This window comes from Typopeltis vanoorti, chromosome 7 (assembly GCF_054136105.1).
Source record: "Typopeltis vanoorti isolate ZY-2024b chromosome 7, IOZ_Tvanoo_1.0, whole genome shotgun sequence".
NCBI lineage: Eukaryota > Metazoa > Arthropoda > Arachnida > Uropygi > Thelyphonidae > Typopeltis > Typopeltis vanoorti.
This window is the reverse complement of record NC_143555.1, coordinates 40,234,207-40,256,975: the sequence shown is the minus strand read 5'-3', so window position 1 is coordinate 40,256,975 and position 22,769 is coordinate 40,234,207. Positions and strand designations below refer to the sequence as shown.

At 35.5% G+C, this 22,769-nt stretch overlaps 1 protein-coding gene across 1 annotated transcript in view; it reads left to right on the top strand.

Annotated features, from left to right (window-relative positions):
- Positions 1-11,972: 11,972 nt before the first annotated feature.
- LOC150104603 (BCL11 transcription factor A-like) overlaps positions 11,973-22,769 on the top strand; it is a 152,765-nt gene continuing 141,968 nt past the window's right edge. Inside the window, exon 1 of the mRNA XM_090395218.1 lies at positions 11,973-13,171. Within this exon, the coding sequence (XP_090251344.1) occupies positions 13,120-13,171 (52 nt within the window). The 5' untranslated portion in view covers positions 11,973-13,119. The remainder of the gene's footprint in view (positions 13,172-22,769) is intronic.

The following is a 22,769-nucleotide window of genomic DNA, read 5'->3' as shown; positions in this document are numbered from 1 at the left end:
AACATTTCTTTAATAGAATATACAAGGTTAATAGAATATACAAGGGGGGGGGGGGGGGCTTGTATATTCTATTAACCATGTTTGCGCCAAGATGAATTGGGAAAAAATAATCTTTTTTCAATGAATTTATGTTTTATTATTTTCCGATTTTTCTCCATACAAAAATGAAGCACTCTTTCAAAATATTTTTTCGTCCTTTAGTGGGAACCGATATGAGACCAGCGGAAAGAAAGCAAATTCTCTAATGTTGCGGATATTTCCAAAAATTGTGTTGGATCTGTGAAACAAGGAAGGACTCAATTCCAGGAAAATGCCCCAGTTTGGCTGGCCAAAAATGAATGCGAAGGAAATGATAATTTCGTATGAAATTTTGCAGGAAATAAATCGAGAGGTCCTGAATGATTAGTGCTAGTTTTCGAACCTGAGTGATGAAAAATAACCGTTTTAAGGACTTGATTTAAGGAAAAACAGACCACTCAACTGGTAATATTTTACAAATTTTTGGAGAATTATCTCGCAGAAGATCACAATATTTTTCTGAGATATATTCCAAAATATTATAATATATATTATACTAAAGAACCAAGAATCATTAAGTCATCAGAAACAGGCGTGAGAATTGCTTCTGTAGTAGATTCTCACATTTGACCGTTAAGTTGGAAATAAAATGCGCTTGTGTTCTCAGCACAATAAATTCAGGTGTCTCTTCAAAACAAGTTCAGGAGGATTTCAGAAGATGGCGGCTCACGTATTAGTTTCGTGTATTATTGATGGTGAATCGCGGATAGATTGAGAGGATTATGGACCGAGTGACCGGCAAGTGATATTTGTTGTAAATGTGTCCTGAATACCACGCCATTATATATCAGTGCTCTTACCCAAAAAAGTCAGAGTCCTGCATAAGTGCCGGTAAGACTTCAACTGCACGGTAAGCGTTTTTTTTTTCTCTCTTCAACTTTAGATACTTCACATTGATAGTCATGGAAAAACAGCTAAATGAGACAATATTCGAGGAAGTATATAGAGAATTTATAAGACTAGGTGAACTACTTAACAACAATTGGCCGGGAAAAGTGAAACTTTACGACACGTTTCCCCCGGAAAGTGTCACAGACGTTGTCGCAGCAGATCAGTTAGAATCGGTGCCTTCTACTCCTTCAGACTTCGCAGAAGCGAGCGAACGCAAAAAGCGAAGAACAACAGAAGAACGACACAAAGACAACGAAATGGAACAGGATGCTCAGGGGTCGAACGCCGCCATTTCTCCGAAAGAAAAGGTGCCTCCAATCATCCTTAGAGAAAAGCAGAAATGGGCAGCTTTAAGATCCACAATGTCCAATCTGCACATTGGCTTCATTAAGGCCAGAAACATGGATGAAGGCATAAAGATCCAGCCAGCAACAGTGACAGCCTATAGAAGGTTGACCAAAGAACTGGACGACAGAGGCATCCAGTATCATCCCTTTGAGCTCAGCTCGGAAAAAAACTTAAAAGTGGTCCTTCGTGGTGTCTGTGAAGAAATTGACACTGCAGAAATAGCTGCTGACCTTAATTCTCAGGATCTGCCTCCAGTCAAGGTCAGCAGAATGTACACAGCAGACAAGACTCCCATGCCATTAGTAGAGTCCTAGTAGAGATTCATAAAATGTACAAAAATATCTACAACTTAAAAACAGTCTGTGGACTCATCGTCACACCAGAACCACTCCGGAAAATATCATCTTCTGGGCAGTGCCACAGGTGCCAGAAGTTTGGCCATGCCCAGAATCTATGTAGAGCGGAATATAGATGTTTGAAATGTGGGGACAGCCACCCAACCAATACCTGCACAAAGCCGAGGACCACCTCGGCCAAATGTGCCAACTGCGGTGGCCCTCATCCTGCGAACTACAAAGGATGTACTCAGCACCCAAAAAACATATGGATGGAGGCAGTCAATCAGCCTTCCTCCTACAGTATAAGAACACCAGAGGCCCAGGCATCAAAAGCGGAGACTCAGCGGCCACAATCGGAGACCTCCAAAAATAGAAACACTAAAAAGCAAACAAGAAGTTATGCCGATGTGACATGTACAAATAGACCAATACCAGAACAAAATCAATCAATAGCACATAAAAATCTAACAGTTGTTATTACGGCCTCACTAGCAAACATGCTACAATATTTCAGCCTGTCAAACCCTATTGCAACCTCCACTAAAAGATTTCTTCGTGAAACACAGGTCATCCTCACAGCTCTCATAAATGAATAGTAACTAACTCATTCCAGCATCTCTTCAGATCGTTGCATGGAATGCAAATGGCCTCAAAAACAAAATTCTGGAACTCCGAGATTTCACATATAGGTATCAACCAGCTGTTATATTAATCAGTGAAACTCATATAAGACCCTCAGACAATCCTAAAATAAGGGGTTATCGCCTATACAGAAATGATAGATTGCTCTACAGAGGCGGTGGCACTGCCGTCTTCATTAAAAATTACATTAAGCACCACTATGAGCAACCACTAGCCTTGAGATCACAGGCGTGGAAGTAGTCACCAGCTCCGCTGACAGACTGAAAATCTACTCAGCTTATAAACCTCCCCAAAAATCTCTACTACACTCTGACCTAAATGCCATCTTATGCGTCAGAGAGCCCACCATTATAGCCGGGGATCTGAACTCCAAGCACCCTGCGTGGAATTGCACAACCACCAACAAGAATGGTTGCATCCATTTCCAATTACTTAGGATCAAGCAACGCTGTTGTGGCAGGCCCCACCGAACCAACTCATCTCAGTACGTTTGGCACTGCTGACATCCTGGATATAGCTATCCTGCAGAATATCAAACTTCAGTACATCATCATATCTATGGATGAACTATCATCCGATCACAAACCTAATTCTACTACAGCTGAGTAAACAAGAATACCTGTCTCCTCCGTCTCACGCCTACATAGCATGGAAAAGACTGTCAGCAGCACTCAAGGATTATATTGGACCTGTTCCTCACATACGCACAAAAGAAGTAGAAACTGCAGTTACAAATCTCACAGAACAAATTAATCCTGCTATAACGGTAGCTAACTCCTACAGATCTGCCCGCAAGCCAGATCGTTTGCCTGAAGACATCATGAACTTGATCAGATACAAAAACAGAGCTAGGAAAAGATTCCATAACACGTGTGCACCACAAGATAAAACAGCCCCAAAAGAGACTAAATGGGGCAGTAAGAGATCCACTCAAAGCTCATAGAGACCAAGTATGGGAAGAAAAGTTAGTCTCTATTTCAGCTACTGATCACTCCGTCTGGGAGTGATCAGTAGGTGAAATAGAGGCTAATAGTAGGTGAAATAGTCCCCACCTACTGAAATATTTTTCAGTAGGTGGGGACTACTGAAAAATATCAGAAACAAAGACAGATCCCTTCCCCCCCAATATTCTCTGACCAGGACCTTGCTCACACAGATGTAGACAAAGCAGAAGTTATAGCAAACAATTTGGAGGAGCAATGCAGGCCTTCGTATGAAAACCTTGACTTTGACCACATATATAAGATTCACAGCAAGGTCTGACACTCACTCAAACTTCCTGACACCAGCACTGACCACATTGCACCAACATCACCTGCTGAGTTATATGACATTATTAAAAAAATTAAAGAACAAAAAAAAAAGCTCCTGGGCCAGACAGCATTACTAATCGGGTGATCAAACTTCTGCCCCGAAAAGCAGTAGTGCACCTGATCATAATTTGAATGCAATCCTAAGTCTTCACTATTTTCCTTCCACCTGGAAACTGGCCGATGTAATTCTTATACATAAGCCAGGCAAGGATCCTCACCTGCCTCAAAATTATCGTCCAATCAGTCTCATCTCCAACCTAGTCAAGATTGCGGAGAAGATCATCCTCGTACGTCTTCAAGCCTCAATAAATGAACTAGCCATCCTTCCTAAAGAGCAGTTCGGTTTTCGGCAATACCACAGTACTACTCACCAAATCCACAGAATAGTGGAATACATTATTACCAGCTACAACTGGCGTCAATACACGGGAGCTGTTTTCCTTGGCCTATCCAAAGCATTTGACAAAATATGGCATTTTGGATTACTACATAAATTTATCTCAGCTGGTATCTCAATGAAATTGACACATTTAGTTAGTTCATATCTGCAAAAAAGGACCATGCAAGTCACGATTAACGGCTCCACCTCATCTCAGCGACCCATCTTGGCCGAAGTGCTACCGGGATCAGTACTGGCTCCATTGCTGTTCTCTGTATACATGTCTGATATCCCGCACAACCCAATGTCATCCATCATGGCCCTGTATGCAGATGACACAGCATTATTAGACAGATCTCTCCGACCACATTTCGTTACTAGAAAACTTCAAGAAAACCTTCTAAAATTAGAAAGATGGTTCTCCAAATGGAGACTGCAAGTAAATCCCCTAAAAAGTTCAGCTATTCTCTTCACAAAAAGGTCGATATCTCCTGTAGGAAACATCTTATTATTCAACACCAAAATTCCCTGGCAGATGAAAACAAAATACTTAGGTGTCGTCCTCGACAAAAATTTAACTTTTAACCAACACATCAAGGCAACATGTACAAAGGCATCTAAAGCCATCGCTCAGATCTACCCCCTAATAAACAGAAACAGCAACCTAAACATCAGAATCAAATTGCTTTTATACCAGTTGACGATTCGTCCTATAGTTACTTATGCTTCTCCAGCCTGGAGCCACACCTCCACTACAAATATTATCAAATTACAACGGGTTCAACAAATGCTTGAGAACGATCCTAAACGCCACATGGTTCGTCAGAAATCATCAACTTCACCGAGATACAAATATTCCCTATATCTTCTCCTGCCTACAAACTTTAGCTGCAAAGTTCTTCCTAAAGACGTCCACTCATCCCAATGATCTAGTTCAGCAAGCTGTAGCCTATGAGCCTACGGATACATTCAAACACAAAAGACCAAAAACCATTTTAACTTCCTTCAGGGATATATAATCTCCATGCCCATTCTGGGCGAGCAAACTGCTCATAATATTTTCCCTCACTGTGACCGTAACAGACAACGGGGAATATGAAAAGCTTTTCTCTTCACCCCTTAAGTCATAAATGTCGATTGTCAATTGTCAACAAGTTCAGTCACTTTCCACAGATGGTCTTCCTTGGTCAGCCAGGAAGGCTCTGAAGTTATGTAGATAAATTATTTTTGTTGCTTGATATCTTTTCTGCATTCGTAAAGAGCGATATTATTACAAGTTACTGGGAACACCTAAGATAGGAATATTAAATCGATTAGTGGATTGAATGAGAGTGGCTATCAAGTAAGTATTAACGAGTTGTGCATGACGGAAGAGTTACAGAAAATAAAGGTAAGAAATGGGAGCATAAACGAGAAAATACAGTTAACATCAGCTCAGATCAGAATGCAACAGGCTTCTGAGCTCATGCTTTAGCTGATAGCTGAAGCATGCGCAGAAAAACAAAAGAAGAAAAAACGCACAGAGTTAGAAAACGGTGCTAAAGTTAGAAATGGTGCTATACAGACGCACGCACACGAGACGGTGCAAAAACCTTTGCGACATCCTTGCCGTGTGTGTGGGGAGGAAAGGGATTGAACAATCATAGGCTGTAGTCCTCTGGAAAAAAAGCATCGAGAGCTATTTTCCAAAAGACAGGCATTATGAAAAAGTGAAACAGAGTTCATTCTGTAGTTTTGAATCTGGACTATGAATGAATAGTGACCAGAATTTTGCTCGTTTTTTATTCGCGAGCGGAAGGATGACAATATCCAGTTTGGTAGAGAAGCTTCCATGAAAATGTCAAAGTAAATAAATAAGTGACCGGACTGCTTGCACGTATAGTTTGTTACCTATTTTCCACTGAGTAGGCTCGTACGGGTTCGAATCCTTCCGTGAGCATAGATATTCTATAACAGTCCTTATGTTGGAGATGAATTTCATTCTCTGGTGTGATGCTTACAGGACGCTTGAAATGGCATGGATTTTTTTTTCTTTCTCTCTCTTTCTATATCAGGGATTCCGGACTAGGTAAAATATAGACAAAACTATTTTAAAATAAAATAAAGTAACTCTTTAGCCGACTCACGACATTAATGTAGTATTGGTGCCCTATCTGGAATGTAAGAACAGTATTCTACAGTTGGACTGATATGGGAGCTGCATATCATTAGAAGATATACAGAAAAGTATATCTAGAATTAGAAAAGAAATGAAAGGACACGATATTTTGGAGACTGAAGTTTTAGATGTCATGTATGTTTGTGAAAGAAGAGGGTAGAGGTGTAAGATGGCCCACGAAGAAAAATATGTTGGTATCTGAGGATATGTATATTATCAAAGGAAAAGTAAAATAAGGACAGGCTTCATTGATGAGGTAGACGATTTGAGAATACACGCTACGCATGGCATACAACCTATGACTGAGCATCTGCAATAATCGCTAATTCACAAGTAGTACAGAAATAGCAGACACTACACAACATAAAGAAAAATATGAATTTTAATTAGGAAAAGATTTTTGGAAAATTTTCTAGTGCTTTTATCTTTTGGGGATCCAAGGGGCCCTGCCCCCCCCCCCCCCTTTCTGGATGTGCCACTGGATCATTGTAGTGAAAAAGAATGGATGAAATTACAGCACCTTGGCTTACTCCATTGGTCAGGAAATCTTAAGAAAAGCAGTCCATAAGATGGTAATTTGGTAACTAGATCTCAATGTGTAACCCAATCAAATGTCCTGAAAATATCAAGCACAGCGAGACAACACGAGTTTCGCCAAAACTTTCCATATGGTGAGTATGTTGGTTAGAAGATCCACTGCGGATCAGGAGTGTTAGAATTTACCTGCGTATATCAGTTATCACCGGTGGGTTTTCAGGTGGTGAAAAAAGTGACTGTTGGAAACTTTCGCCATTATTTCTAGAGAATTTGAGGTGAGAGAAATAATTTCCTTTTGTGAAATAAACTAATTTAATCTTTTAATGTATTCTGGGAATCCTATTTCTGGTGCTAAACTTAAAAAAAAAAGTGTGTGTGTAGGGGGTGGGGGTGAACCTTTTGGTTTACTTGCGTCGACAGTTCAAATTAGCATTATCGGCCAATGTTCGAAGATCCAAATAACATTCATATCCGAACTCAAAACAAAGATTAAAAGTGCCAATATATTTAATATAAGTATGCATTTTATCCTATATACCAGTGGTGTAGCTAGAGCTTTTGCCGCCCCTATCAATACACACCAAAAATACTACAAAAAGTCAAAACGACGTATAGGGAAATAAATTAAAACACTCTGTTTAATTTTCAAGTAAAACTTTAATTTCAACATTCTAAAATGTTATTTTTCTTGCTTTTCTGTTAGCAAAATCGTCGATTACATTGGCGAAGTCTATTTCATAATAATGTAGGTAATTCTTAATATATTTTATTAAGAAAAATTCCTCTCACAACTAGCAACACTTACAGCAATTGTGAAGAAAATTCGCAGTAGTATTACAATATTTGGAACTGAGTTCTAGAGACTGTATTTTAAAATTAACTGCAAAAGTTCAAAAAGGTTAAAAGTGTTAACCTAACAAAGGTTAAAACCTGGGGCGGACCGCCTCCTCCGCTCCTCCCTAGCTACGCCTCTGCTATATACTAACCTGTGCACTTGATAAACCTAGTTCCATTGAAATATTAATGTTCATTGGGCAGCATTCTCACTTTATAAGCCATCAAACTTAAATATGTCACTTTTATCAGAAAACGATAGCATTTCAAATCTGATAACATTCAACTAGCATTGCTAATTGATGCTGCTAAAAACAAAGCTTCCGTAGTTTTACCATGGAAACAGCAATATCGTGACATACTTGGTGTTTAACTTTAGAACATAAATACAGCACCGCAACAACTGATATTTGACCACCTGCTACTCATACAGTCAATAATTCATGGTATCTGGCAGCCAAGAAGTGAATGCTTGTAGTGTCACATATTATCGTATTATTATGATGCAATTCCAGAATAAAATGGTTTAGAATTTATGAAGATTTTAAATTTAAATCTCGACTGCTAAATTGTCTTCGACCTGATTCTATTTCATTGTTTCAATGACTGTTGTTAGATAACAATCTTTTAATGTTTCAATTTCAATGGTTTGTTATTATGAAGTAAATTTCTTTCCTTTTATTAAAAAATAAAACCGAACTAAATAATATTTAAGAAATTTTGAAAGACTGGTATTCCATTCTTGTCTATCCTGTTTCATTATCTCTTCCTGGAATTTCTCATATCGCCATGGAATGTTTCGCTTTATTGCTGTGGAGCACTTCAGACCTCTCATTAGCAAGTAACGCATGAGATTTAATGTTTTAATGTGTATAATTTCCAGTCATAAAGGACGTAAGATTCCTTTTTTTTTTTTAATTTTTATTTTATTTTATTTTTCACGTTGTAGCAGGTAGTTAAGTTATAAATCAATTAACAGACAAATAAGAAGCTGAGGGTCTCATTCGTTATTATGATTTATAACAATACAAGAAGAATTTAAGAAAACTGAAGTTTCTTAAATGACTCGAATCATTTGTAGTATTCATTAATTCGCATTTTTATGAATTCGTGATACAATTTATTATAATTTGTTCAACAGCATGCATGCATGCATTGATTGCACAACTGTAAGCGAGGAATATAATTTATTTCAGAGATACTTTCGTGCACTTTATTTCAGTAATTGCAAACCTGTAGTATATTAGTACCACGGTGGGCTAAAAGGTTTGTAAATTAACTATTATTAGTTATAAAATTACATAATTCAAAAACTATGTTCCATAGACCCAACAAGAACTTTTTTCACGCCACTTATGATTTATTCATATATTTGAAGCCATTCTTAAGATTACACTTCAGCAGTTATTAACGTGTTTTCAAGACAATGATTCCTCATAAACGACCCCTCAATAATTTTTCTTGGAATGTGGAAAGAGTGTTGGTTGTTCACGTTATGCCAATTAACTAAAATCACGAGAATGCGATGTCTACCAGCTGTGTGTTCACTGGCCGGTTTGCATGTTATGTATGAAAAAAATATGCAACCGCCGTATAAGGCTGAATAACAAACTCCCTTTAACGTAGAAAAACTATAAATGAAATACTGCCTCCGAAATCAAACTCTGCTCCTTCCATCCGAACGGCGTCGTCACTACCAACAGAGAGAACGGCACTAGCTGTATAATAATAAAGCTGCAAACCCTTATTTTACTGTAGTTTCTTAGGAAAGAGCTTCTGCGCTTACAGGAGAGATTCAGGCTCTCATCCCTCCCCCTTTAGGTACTCCAATGCTTTTTAGAATTAATTACAAATGAAAGTACGAGAGGGACATTAATTTCTAAGGTGAGTTAGCAACTAATAATGAATTAATAATCGGATTTCCTCAGAATCCCGGGTTTTTCATCCCACATAAGCAAACCACCCAGCGAGCCAAATTTACCAATCTAGCTAATGCAGTGTTAGCTTCTTTGCTGCAAAACGCAAGATCTCTCTCTCTCTCTCTCTTTCTCTCTCTCTCTCTCTCTCTCTCTCTCTCTCTCTCTCTATATATATATATATAGAGAGAGAGAGAGAGAGAGAGAGAGAAAATAATGAAACTAGCAGTAACTAGTTTTTTACGGGCCCTGTGTAAGATTTTATTTTTACCCCCCCCCCCTTCCGTTTTTTTTTTTTCGGGGAAAAAAAAAGTACGATAACAATAGAAAATTTTGTTTAGAAATATAATATATGTTTATGGATCGGCCCCCACAGCGACAAAATTAAAATTTGAAAATGAAAATTTATTTATATATATATATATATATATATATATAGAGAGAGAGAGAGAGAGAGAGAGAGAGAGAGAGAGGAGATTCTAGTCATTATTCATTATTTATAGTATATATTAATTATATATAATTATATATATATTTTTATTTATTTTTATTTATTTACTTTTGCTATCTTAATTACAACTAGTGTCCCTTTCCCTTTTTAAATAAAAATTCGGAGTGCGTTATATTGAATTAATTTAACTATTTTAACTATTAATTTAATTTTAATTAATTCGCTTAACTATCAATTTAAATTAATTTAACTATTGTTTACGAAAAATAAACAGGAAGTTTTCCATTTTCAAAAAAAAAAAACTATCTAGAACAATCAGCTAACTTCCTCATAATAATTCTGATAATGATTATTTTATCAGAATTACTCTGAACAAGCAAGCTCATACTGAATTATCAAACAATTTCAAACTGTCTACGCATTTATGCCGTTGAGCTTGTAGCCTATTACAAGCCAGGTTATCCCGAAAGGCAAACCATTTACTCGCTTCGGTGAACTGTCCTACCGAGTATGGTATGCCACACGTGCAAACGTAACAATAACAGTGATAAGCTTTTTATTTGTTTTTTTTTATTTGACCATTCAAATACCTAGTTGTGTTTGTTAAGGGCACAACAACCAACATATATACACTGAATGCCAAGCAAAGTGGACTTAATATGGCTAATCTCAAGGATTCCCGGAGGTAGCAAAACTCTCGTACCTGAAAGTTCAAAAAATACGAAAAATTCTCCATAATGCATTTTATTTCAATGTGATCTTGTATTACAATATATGGTACACAAAATCATTAATTACATTTCCTTAAAATCTGAGAATCGTTTTATGCTTGTTAAAAAATATAAAAATAAAACTGAAAAATAAAAATTTTATTATATATATATATATATATATATGCTTGTATGTTTCTGTATGATACTTTTATTTCTTAATAAAAAAAAAATGTTTAATTTTCAGTACACAAAAATGTCTTGCTTCTTTATGCATATTGTTGAGTTTGCTCGTCTGGCATTTGGCATATTTATTTGTTTCGAGAAAAAATTTTAAAAATAATTTTTTTTTTTTTTTTTTTGCTATTATGGTATGGGAAGTGATTTTTGATTTGTAGAAATAATTTTAAAAAATATTTAAAATATAAATATTAAAGAATAAAATAAAATAAAAAGTGATTGAAATTTTTCTATATAATAGAAAAAAAAGTATTATAAAATGGAATAAGAAATAAAATAACAAAAAATAAAATAAAATAAATGAGTAAATTAATTATTTTTGTTCAGTAGAAGAAACCTCCCTTCCACAAAAATAAATAAATAAATAATAATTTTATTGTTTGATTTTAATATTCTTTTTTTGCCCTGTTTCATTAAAATTTTGCACATAAAATATAGTAACCAATGATAATTTAAGTTTGAATGGCTTTCTTTTGTACGCGAGTGGCTATTTTTTTGTGTTGGATTATGTTGTAGTAAAAAATTAAATGTACAACATCCACTGCACCAATTTTCGCTGCTTCAAACTGTGCTGATCTTAAGAACACTCTTTCTTTTCTTCCTTTTGTTCACGAAGAAAACAAACTTCTGTTGGATGGCTTGCGTGACTAATCCGAAAAGATTCATTACAGCAAACATCCTACGACGGTACTATCATCCAACGAAATAAATAAACAAACTGCGGGAGACGATTAGATCTGTTTATTTTGAGTTACTAATATTTAAATTATGATTTATTATTCTGATATTTCAAAAAAAAAAAGTTGCGCGTGAGTTCTCAAAGAGAAATAATAAATGATAAGAGGGGTGGGGATAAAAAAAATAAAGTGCCAACCTTGAAACTTGGTGGTGCGTAGGCACGCGCCAAAAATATTCCTTCTCTGTATTAGTGCCGATACATGTAATGCTTATTAGTCGGGCTTAAAGATCATTTTGCATATCCCATGATGCTCATCAGAGTGATCACGGCGGCGCAGATGGTAACTGGTCGTATTAGACAGTTCACTTTAAGATCCCTGTGTATTAGAAGAGAAGGAGACGAACGGAGTCCTACGGTGGCTTTGGAGGAGGGGGGGGGGGACCGTTTTGGGTTTCTAATGTCAAGTCATTCCTGATAGCCACAGCGTGCCAATCACCTTGCAGTGGGCTGACCCCTGGCGGTCGCGGTTCCCGTGACCACTCCTCTGCGGTCATGACGCGAGCGGGCAGACGCTCCATAAGGCCTGAATTCCCAACTGCCGCATCGTTTATGGGTGTTTCCCGCGGCACGACTGCGCTTAGCATCTGCTGCTGCTGCTGCGCGAGGAGTAGTTGTGGCGCTTGGCCGAGAACACTTCCAACCTACGATCACAATTTCAGACCGTGGCTTGTCAGGAGAAACGGCGCTGCGACGGTTCACAAGATAACAGACGTGTACGTAACAGTTGTTGGGTGGAGCTGCGTTGGCCGAAGTCCACTTCCCCGTCGGACAGCTAGCATATCCCCCTTTTACTCCCCCATCGCAAGGATCGAAGCCTTCCGGCACTATTATGCACAACACCGGCAGTGATGACCCCTACCTACCCCTCAACACCTGATATGCCAGTCATTTTGTGCCGTTACAAGAGAAGGTCACTGTAAAAATCCTTCTGTTTTCCGTCTCTCCCTCTTTCCCGCCTTGGTGGACTGTCTACGAGTATTGAAGACGATATCGGAAGACTCAAATCTGTTTTTTTTTTATTTTATTATTATTATTTCTGTGAAGTTCCAGTGTCCTCGTCAACGTAATTTAAATATCCACCGTTCCGTGTTGTAACTGGACCAAAGTGCGTCCGCCACCATTTTTAATCGGCTGTGAAAACAACCGAAGTGAAAAACCCACGTGAACAGAAAGAAAAAAAACAAGAAAGAAAGAAAAAACGTCGCACATGTTCGCATTAGAAATTAAAAATTACTGACCGCTTGGCCGCAAAAGGTCTCCGGCGTGCTCCGACGAACACAAACGAAGAGAGGAAAAAAAACACGCCACAGACAGTGTTCCTGGCTCATCACGTTGCTGCATATGGCCTAACCCTACGTCTACCGCCTCAACGCGTGACACTCGTTATAATATGCAAATAAGGTCAGTTATGTTCTGACTCTTGAGTGACACAGAAGCGCAGGTGCTCGGACTTACCCAGCATGCCCTAGTGGCCGCCATATTTGTTGTTCTTTGTGTCCACACAGACCTGTCAAGGTTTGGTTACCGCTTTAAAAATCCGATGAAATGTCACGGAGAAAACAGGAGAATCCTCAGCCAAGAAAGAACCTAGTCACAGGTAAGATATCGTCCTTGTTTTTTAGCCTTGTGTACTATTACGGGAGCGCTTCGCTCGCGTTCAGTTTGCAGCCGGACAGGGCTTGGCTCTGGTCAAGGGCCATGACCACGATCCACAGTAATGGCGGTCGTCTGTGTTTTTTATGAGTTCGGCAGCGTGCTCGGCTTCATCGAGGCCTCTCCAAGGGAGAAGCCGTCCTCGCTCTTATCCTTTTAAAAGAGATTTTAGATCGTCTACCCACTCGCTTAGTTTCAGCCCTACTAATGACGACAATAACGATGCTCGGCGAGCACGTGATGTTTTTCCCCCGTTCGATTTAAATACTAAAAAGTGCGTGAGTCAGCCGACAACGTGGAGTCGTGTGCATGTCCCAGCCTCGTGCATCTATTTCACCCCGTGTGTTGTGCTGTTTGTCGACGATTCTCTTTCCCCCCCTTACAGTTCTTACGGCGTTCTCTTACCTATATTTGTTTTTGAAAGATTTCTATATTACGTGAAAAATGCTTCCTTTTTTTGTAACGCGTAACGTTAACGTAGCGATGACGGCACTTTCGTTGGCGGCGTGTCGGCAGTAGCGTAACAGCTGGGAAGCCCCCGCTAACCCATGCTGTGAATCGTCGACGAGACGTCCATGTGGTTTAGAGATTAGTACAGGGTAAGGCAGGGAGTGCTAGTCAAGACGGGAGTGAAAGTGGGGGGACTTAGTTAGAGGGACGGTCAAGTTGTTTAGGGAGTTGTTTATTTCAACAGAAGTTGTTTGTGAACCGTCAAGGAAGTTCGCTTAAAAATAGACTGATTAATAACCAACTCCAGTTTCCTGGCTGACTTAGCTCAGTGTTTGGTTTATCGAGTAGTTCTTCTTATTATTTTGTTTATTTATTTTTGTAAGTGATAGGCAGGTATATCCAGTCTCATCGAAAGTTTGCGAATTTCTTTAATACTGAACTGTTATTTATTTATATATATTCATTTTTTGTGCGTCTTATTCCTTCTTTTTGAAATGTTTGTAGATGGCAAACGCAGGTGTTAGCAACCCCCCTCCCCGAAACTGTTTGTATTCGTCATTTAAAAAAAGGTGAGAATGCATGTATGTGCGCAGAAAGACAGAAAATTCTGTAGTGTCCGCGCTTATCGCTTGGTAAAATGTGTCTTCTTTATGTGGTGAGAATATGAGGACATTCTGTTGAAATGACCAAACTTCCTCAGCATTTAAAATTAATTAATATAAGCGGAAAGAATCTGATAAACACGACCTCGCATCCCAACTTTAAACGAATAACTTTTTGAAAATGCAAAATAATATGAGTAGTAGTTGCTTTAATACTGATAATAATAATTTGACTCCTTGGAGGTGTCAAATAATAATAATAATAGTTGCTTTAATAATACTGATAATTTTTATTCTTATTTTCTTGAAAACTCATTTCAATTTATCGCTGCATAAAAATCAACCACAAATTCACCTTACTTCGGTTAGTTGGTTCGCTTTTCCTTGGAATCAACCTTTTCAGTATACATTATGTAATTAAATAAAGGGTGTATTAAAAAATAATGTTTAGTGATAAAAGTAAAACTTTAAACAATTTTAATTTGTTTTAATAATATCCTTTAAATATAATATTTATTATTATATTCAAGAACATTATTTTGCTTCTACTACATTTTAATGTTGCTTCTGATTTTGTATCTCAGACATCATAAAAGCTGTACTCTGCATTCAAACATTATACTTTTTTTTTTAGAAATTACTTGTTATAGATGGCAATGCATACAGGAATTAGCTAACATCGTATTCTGTTAAAATACGACAATTTTTTTTTAAAAAAAAGGATATGCCAAATAAATCTCTATTACTATATTTTATTTCCAATTTAGTTTCGTTTAATTTTCCTGTGTTTGCAGTTAAAGTAATTACACCTTTTCTTGTTGTATTCAGTTCATAAATATATTTAACTGGTGGAAGAGGTTTGATATTTCTATTCTATTTTACCTGGATTGTTATTTTCTATGGGTGATGGAAAAATACCTTGTATTGTGTTATTGATTCGATGGCTTCAGAGAAGTAATCGTTTCTTTTCTACTTAAGTATCCAGTTAAATTCTCAAAATCTCTAAGAATATTTTATACTAATCATACAGTATATCTCTAAGGTTATTAGAATATGCTATACTAATCATACAGTATATAGCGACAACCATCTAGGAAGCTTAATGTTAATTCCTTTTGTGATTATAATATGCAAAGGAAAAGTGAAGCCCATAAATTCATATAAGGATTATCACTGTTAATATTCAGATAGTTCATTCTGACAAATAGTAAATAAAATTTTTACTACTTATCTGACAAAAGTTCAATTCCTATAATAATAGGAATGTATTATGTGAATATACAAATAGGAAAATTTCTCATGAAGCCTTTGTATCTATTTTTCATGCTTGCAAATCATATTTCTTACTACATGTATTTATTCTACATGTGTTCCTTAGAAGTGCATCTAATCTGGCACATACGTGATTATTTTAATTTCCAGAACAAGTCTGTCATTTTTGAATAAAACTTAAGCTGCATAGAGTCGTTTATGCGAAATAAAAAAGTTTACTTTCATTTTCTTGTTTAAATCTCATCAGTTTTGTGCAGTCACATCACCCACAGCTATATTTAAGTTAATTATTCATCTTTAGTTTTCTCAAGTATTCATAATTAGCTCAAGGGCTACAATTGAACCATGTCACACCTTAATGGGTTTACAGTGTGATTTAAGAATAAATGATCATGCTTTTTTAAGTTAATCACGAATTGATTAACGTATAATAGCATATGAAAAGTGTATGTGTGTGTATATATATATATATATATATATGAGTGACTCTCATTCCAGAAGCAGCTAAAAGTTTACTTTAACAGTGAATTATGAGTTATATTTTTTGAGATACTCTCAAAGTTCACACAACTTTTTTGCTTCCTTTTTCAATAAAAGGTACTACTGAACTTATTAAAATAATCATTAAAGGATCCCCTATTGCATGTATAGGTTAGAAATAAATTTTCATATACTCACCCTATAGATGTCTGCAAATAAAATCGTGTTTAGGCAGTTTTAGTACCCTAATGGTCAGTTTAAATTACTAAACAAAATGACGTCATAAGTGTATTACGAAAATATGTGCTTCCTACAAGTCATGCAGGAATAATCTATTCATGCAGCATGCGAGCATACACGGATTATACTTAAAACCAAAGACACACTAGCCAGAGAATTTCATACTACACATCATACTCAAACTTATATTTCAAATAATTCTGTGAGTAGATAGAAAATAAACACCTTTAGAGGAAATGTAAATAGTATAAACACTAGCTGTGTTCAAGTTATACTAATTATAATCTTTGGCAGTTGTATTTTCGATTACCTTTTTAGGTGTTCTCAAAAATATTAACGTATGAATCATTTAACTCCGCTTTATGTACTTAATATTTCATAGCAGAGCACTATTGTTGATTAATTTTTAGATCTACGTAACATTCTGAAGTTCATGTAAATAAATGTATCATTTATACCCTTAATTAGGTACGACATGTGTGATATAGTGAATTCGTGGGTTTCGTATTTATTTTTACATAATTTTAGTGTGGCGTTAACAGATGAAATAGTAAATCAGAAGTTGACTAGTGAAGTTTTCTATAGCACACTACTATTCTGTACATGAATCAAAACCATTTTAATTGCCTAATTGGTAATTAATATTTCTTGTTAAATCTTAACAGTAGTAGCTAGAATCCTAAACAGAAATTCAATAGATTAAGGAGTTACGAATTGAAACTGGAAATTCTGAAAAGGATAAAAAATTAAACCTCGTTAAAGTGAGAAAAAAATGAAAGGGGCTCAAAGTTAAGGCGCATTATTTAATGTAAATATCATTGACTACATGTTACATTATGCCAATTAAAGAATAAAAACAAATGCGTTATACCTTGGACATTTTGAGAGAGAGAATACATTCGAAGAGCATCAGATATTTGGTACCCAACAGCAGTTAACTAGGAGAATAATTAAGATATTTTTTTTCTGTCCAAAACACGAATATTAAAACCATATCGTTATTAGTGTATTGCAGTGATGGTGAACCTATGACACGCGTGTCAGCACTGACACACTTGAGGGTTTCAGGTGACACACCGTGGATGTTGAAAAATATTGGTATTCTGATGAAAAAACCAATTTCAGTAATTTCAGTTTATTAAATTAATTGTATAATATGAATTCATAGATTGTATATCAATGTCCTATTAAATAAATAGCCTAATATGATATGTATAAGTCACCATCTATGATTAAGTAGTTAAATTTATAATGCATGTATGCAAGTGGCACATCAACAACATCAATATTTAAAAAAAAAAAAAAAAAGGATGTTTGACACACCTGGGTAAAAAGGTTCGCCATCACTGGTGTATTGTATCTAGTTTTGCTTCGTAGGTCACAAGTCTAGTGTAACGAGTTGAAAGTTCTAAATATAATGAACTGTTATATTCTTAATAAGAAATATCCATCCCATATTATATCTCTTCTTTCCTAAGAGAGATAAAAAGTAGAATTATATGGAAGCCATTGATTTCAACAATACTTAGGTAATCTTTCCGAGTTTCAAACACTCGACCATGTCTGATATGTTTAATCAGCTTCATATGAAAAAACAAAAAAAAAACGTGAATAACTAAACTGATGTATGCAGTTTCAGACTAATACTGGTCTGAAAAATAAAAACAACAACAAAAAATTCTGTTGTTCCGTTGGCCAATTCTGCTAGACAGTAGCTGGTACATTAAAACACACACAGACACATACATATGATTATAAACAATGTACAACATGAATTGTAGCATTAAAAACTTTTTTTCTAATGTCTAGAGTCTTTGAATATTTAATATCATCTCTTAAACAACAATGCCGAATATATTTTAATATACTGGAAGTATAAAACATAAGGAAGAACTGAGGTTAAAAAAAATTGTCCGTCACGTGTATAGCATTGTAATTAATGAATAATTGAGAGTTGTCTTTCCTCATTGAGAAGAGCAGGTGCAAAACTGATTTTTTTTTAATCGATTTCACCTGCTTTTATATCTGTACCAAGGAGTGTTTAACTAAACATTTTGAACTTATATCTGTCATTGTAGAAGATTTCACTTAATTGAACTGAATTGTGATTCTGTTGCAGAGAATATTTCGAAGCGACCTCTTCAACTGGCGGTCACTTCTAAATGCATCGTATTGCATAGTCGGATATAAAGACGTAAGTTATAAAGTGCATATAGGCACTAGCTTTAAGTACCATGCAACATTTGTAATATCAAATGTAATATGTCCAACACGACCCCCCCCCGCAAACCCTCTTTTCTGGTTTTTAATGCAACAGAACCTTCATCTGGCTTCTTCACATCCTGTTCTTTTCATAATTTTTTCTTCTTCCTCTTCCTTTGGGGTAGTTTGTGTTTTTCCTCCCTCCTTGGGAGGAGGGTTTGCCGGCCATCTGCCACTTGAAAGAGGTCCCTGGCCACGTAACAAGCCCGGCGGAATTCACGTGCCTATGGTCGTCCTCTCTCTCTCTCTCTCTCTCTCTCTCTCTCTCTCTCTCTCTCTCTCTTGATCTTTCGTCTTGGAACTGCGACAGCTGTCCTGCCCCTACCCAGACCTCTGCTGTCTTTGGCCTCTAGTAGCACCACTCCAGCCAACGTCGTCCGAGTTTGTTTTTTTTCTAGGTCACAACTGGCCTCGTAAAATGGCGTCTTTTTTTTTTTTCCATCTTTTTTTTCTCTCCCTCCAAGTCTGCTACCAGTAGTGCCCGTCTTCTTTGAAAGGAGATTTAAGAAGTGTTTTCTTATAATCAGTAGGGGAGAACACGATTGTAACTTGGCAGAATAGAGAAGAAAATAGAGCGATATTCTAGTTTTGAGGTTATGGCGATAAATAATATAAAAAAAAAGTTCAGAAAAAATTCCTAGGTCAGTAATGTTAAGTGGATAGTTGAGAAATAAAATGGGCTGTTTCTTCTTTATCCTGTTACGTAACAATTTCTCTCTCTTTGCAGGAAAGTTAACGTGGAGAAATGATTCATTCTCGAAAAGTGTGATAAATAATGTTTCATCGTTGACAAACTTGAAGAAAATCTGGAAATCAGTTGCCAGAATGACTTTGCATTAAAAGAATAAAACAAATAATAACTTATTTGAAAAACTTAGTGTTGTTTTTTTGTTAGAAGTAAAAACCTGGTTTTTCCCTTCTGAAGGGAAGAATTTTTGATCATAAAGCCTTTTTTCAAATACGATTTTTATAGAATATCCTCAAATTGGTTACGAATTAAATGTATGCGATTTAAATTAAATTAATTTAATAATTCGATATGCATTATTATATCATATGTTTGACATATGTTCGATTAAAAAGATAAAATGGTGTATTAATTTCGCTTGAAAGTTTTATTTACTAATAAAAAAATTAGAATTAATTAATCTTAATACATTTTAATTATACAATTATATTAAATATAAAATTCTGAAGAAAAGAGGGTTTAATCTGCTTGCTGACTTCATCTGTTAGAATTAATATTAGCAAATCATTTCATGACTGAAAATCTCTGTAGAAAACATGTTCTTTTCATCACTTTGTTATGGATATCAATTTTTTACGATAGAGTGCGTATATAACAAAGTTACATTTGAAATATCTGAATGTCTAGCATTATTCTAAAGTACATTGTTTTGTTAAAAAATTTCGATAACGCCCTGGAATTTTGCTTGTTTTCGATCAAAGAATTTTAATTATCACATAATTTTATAAATATTTTTTAACATTGCTACAAAGAAAATTAATATGATGGAATATTAAGCTGAAATAATGAATGGATCCATGGATATGGATTCAGAAAAATAATGAGAACTTGGAAAATTACAATATTTTCGGCAAATGATGAAAGGAAACGGATAGCTCTTGTTAAAATAAATAAATAAAATAACTTTTTTTTTAAATGTAAATCACTCTAAAGCAGAATTCTGTTAACTCTCCTACTTAAGCAAATATCTATTATTCTCTTAGTGCTAAAATTTTAAAAGATCCTTCTGAGAAAGAGTCGTAGATAAAAGGACTGGATTTTTTAGTGACTGTGAATTTTTAAGAAACATCGAAGGTGTTAGACTGAAACTGTTCCCTTAGTCACTTCACTCTCTCCATTTTTGATTACGTTTCCTTACACTAAACACAATTGCTACGATGCTCAGGAAGACGTGGGTGGAGAATAAAAGTTGAAAACATCTGGACAATGCAACAAAAAACAGATAATGCTGTAAAAGATCAAATGCTATAACAGTGCGAGATTCACTACAATGAGCTACTTTTGCTTTCACTTTAAATAAAGTAGCGTTGATTTTCAGAGAATATCATTAAAAACTAAAGCATGGATTGTGGATACAGTGATATTTCGTCTTCAACCGAAGTAAAAATGACTTATTCTCAGCAGAACTACTGAAGCACTTTGGTGTTCAGTTGATATCAGAAATGAGGGATGTTTTTCACTATGTGGAATGGAATTAAAGATGCATTGCGGGATACTTGAAAGCAAAAATAAGTAAAGTCATTTAACGATTTCGTTAAAATGGAAAGAAATAATTATAATAAACTGGAACAAAATCCTAGTGGTTTGTCCCATTATAGTTCCCCATGATTTTATGAAATGAAATAAGACTGCATGCAGGATTGGTATTTTAAAGTTTCCCATTCAATGAGATTTATTAAAATGTACTTCTTTTATTAAATTGAGTAAAATATGATTGTCGTATTATATTCGACAATTATCTTTGTGTGTCAACAAGATCTAGTATGAAATTCACAAGGATAAACAGTTAAATGTTTTTGATGTATTCACAATATCTCCACTTCGTTCGGGATAAAATATTTAACGCATGTTTTAAAGGTACTAAATGTAACGCTGATATTAACGGCAAGAAAATTCTAATTATGACGTACCATTATTATATCGTAAAATAAAATAACTATTAGACTCAGTAATATTTTAGTTTAAGGTTATTAAACTTGTGAAGTTTGAGGATACAAGATTTGTGATTGACAGCCATTCAAAAATAAATAGAAATTCTGACTATTCAAATATAATTAAGTAATTAATTTAAAAATTCGCGAAACTCAACATCACTGTTACTCTTATGTAACTTTGCGAATTTATTTTGGAACTTGTTCATGTTTTTAGTCTGTGATGAGGGGAGAGAGAGAGAGAGAGAGAGAGAGAGAGAGAGTGAGAGAGATGCTATATAACACCCTCCCAACAGCTAAATTACATGGAAGATGAATTTCATTGCTTGATCAGTTTTTCTTTATAGCAGGGTTTCCCGACTATATAAAAAATAAATAAAAATACAACAAATATGTAAACTTAATAAAAAAAAAAAAAAAAAAAGAAGAAGAAATCCTTATCCCACTCTTGGACGAATGTAATATAGGTTAACAAAATTCTTTCATAAGCATGAGTCCCATAAAACAGATGCTTCCTTTTAGCTCTCTAAAACTCAGTACTGGTAATCCCGGCGGTGAAGTTTTTTGTCAACAGTATCTAATTTATCGCGGAGGAAATATCCCTTACTGTCTCTTCTTGAAATTCAAATACCTGGCGGCCTACTCTGCATAAAGCTAAGAATTGGTTCATTAATATCATATGATGAAGTGATTGAAGTGGTTTGGATATGTAATTAGAATGAATTTAGAAAGAACCACGGAAAGGGTGGAGAGACCAAATATGAGAAAATCTAGAAATAAGAAACCCGAACTAGAATAGTGTTCACGAAGGAAGAATTTGGGCAAATATAAAGAAACAGAGAGCTTTGATGATCTGCCTGACCTGACAGTCTATTGAAGCATCATAAAGAAACAGAATTTAATATGCTTAATTTTTTTATGACATCTCATCTATGAAACTGTGTAAACCTGTATTATCTCAGTAGTACCACTTGTGAGTTGAGAGTTACAGTCCATGAAATGCTGGTGTAAGAGACCAAAACTTTCGAACCGATTCTCTGGTCTCCAAGGAGCAGGATGTGGTCTCATAACAGGCATCAAAAATCATCTACAACCTAAAGACATTCACAAACTTTTTATACCGCAGTGAGATGATTTTAATGGGATTAAATATAAATAATTAATCAGTGTTCATTTCATGTGGACTTCAATATTTCGAAAATAAATATGAACATAAAAGCAGAGAGGGAAAGATGCAGAAATATGAATTAAATACAGAATGTTAATAAAAGCTTTTAAATTAAAATATTTTGGTTTTTAAATCTTCATATATGTCTTTAAAAACACGTTCTTTAAGTCTTTATTTAAGAAATATAAACATATTCCAATTTCCCAACCATGCTAATATATTCAAACAATCAGCTAACTCGCAATAATTTATCTTGTTTAGTGTTTTCTTATATTTTCCCTCCTCGTCTTCTTATTCTCATACATCATCTGCGTGACTATCAGTGTTTGACACATATAAAACAGGCCGCTAGCCTTGACCCAGGTAAAATGCCATTGCTAGCTATACCG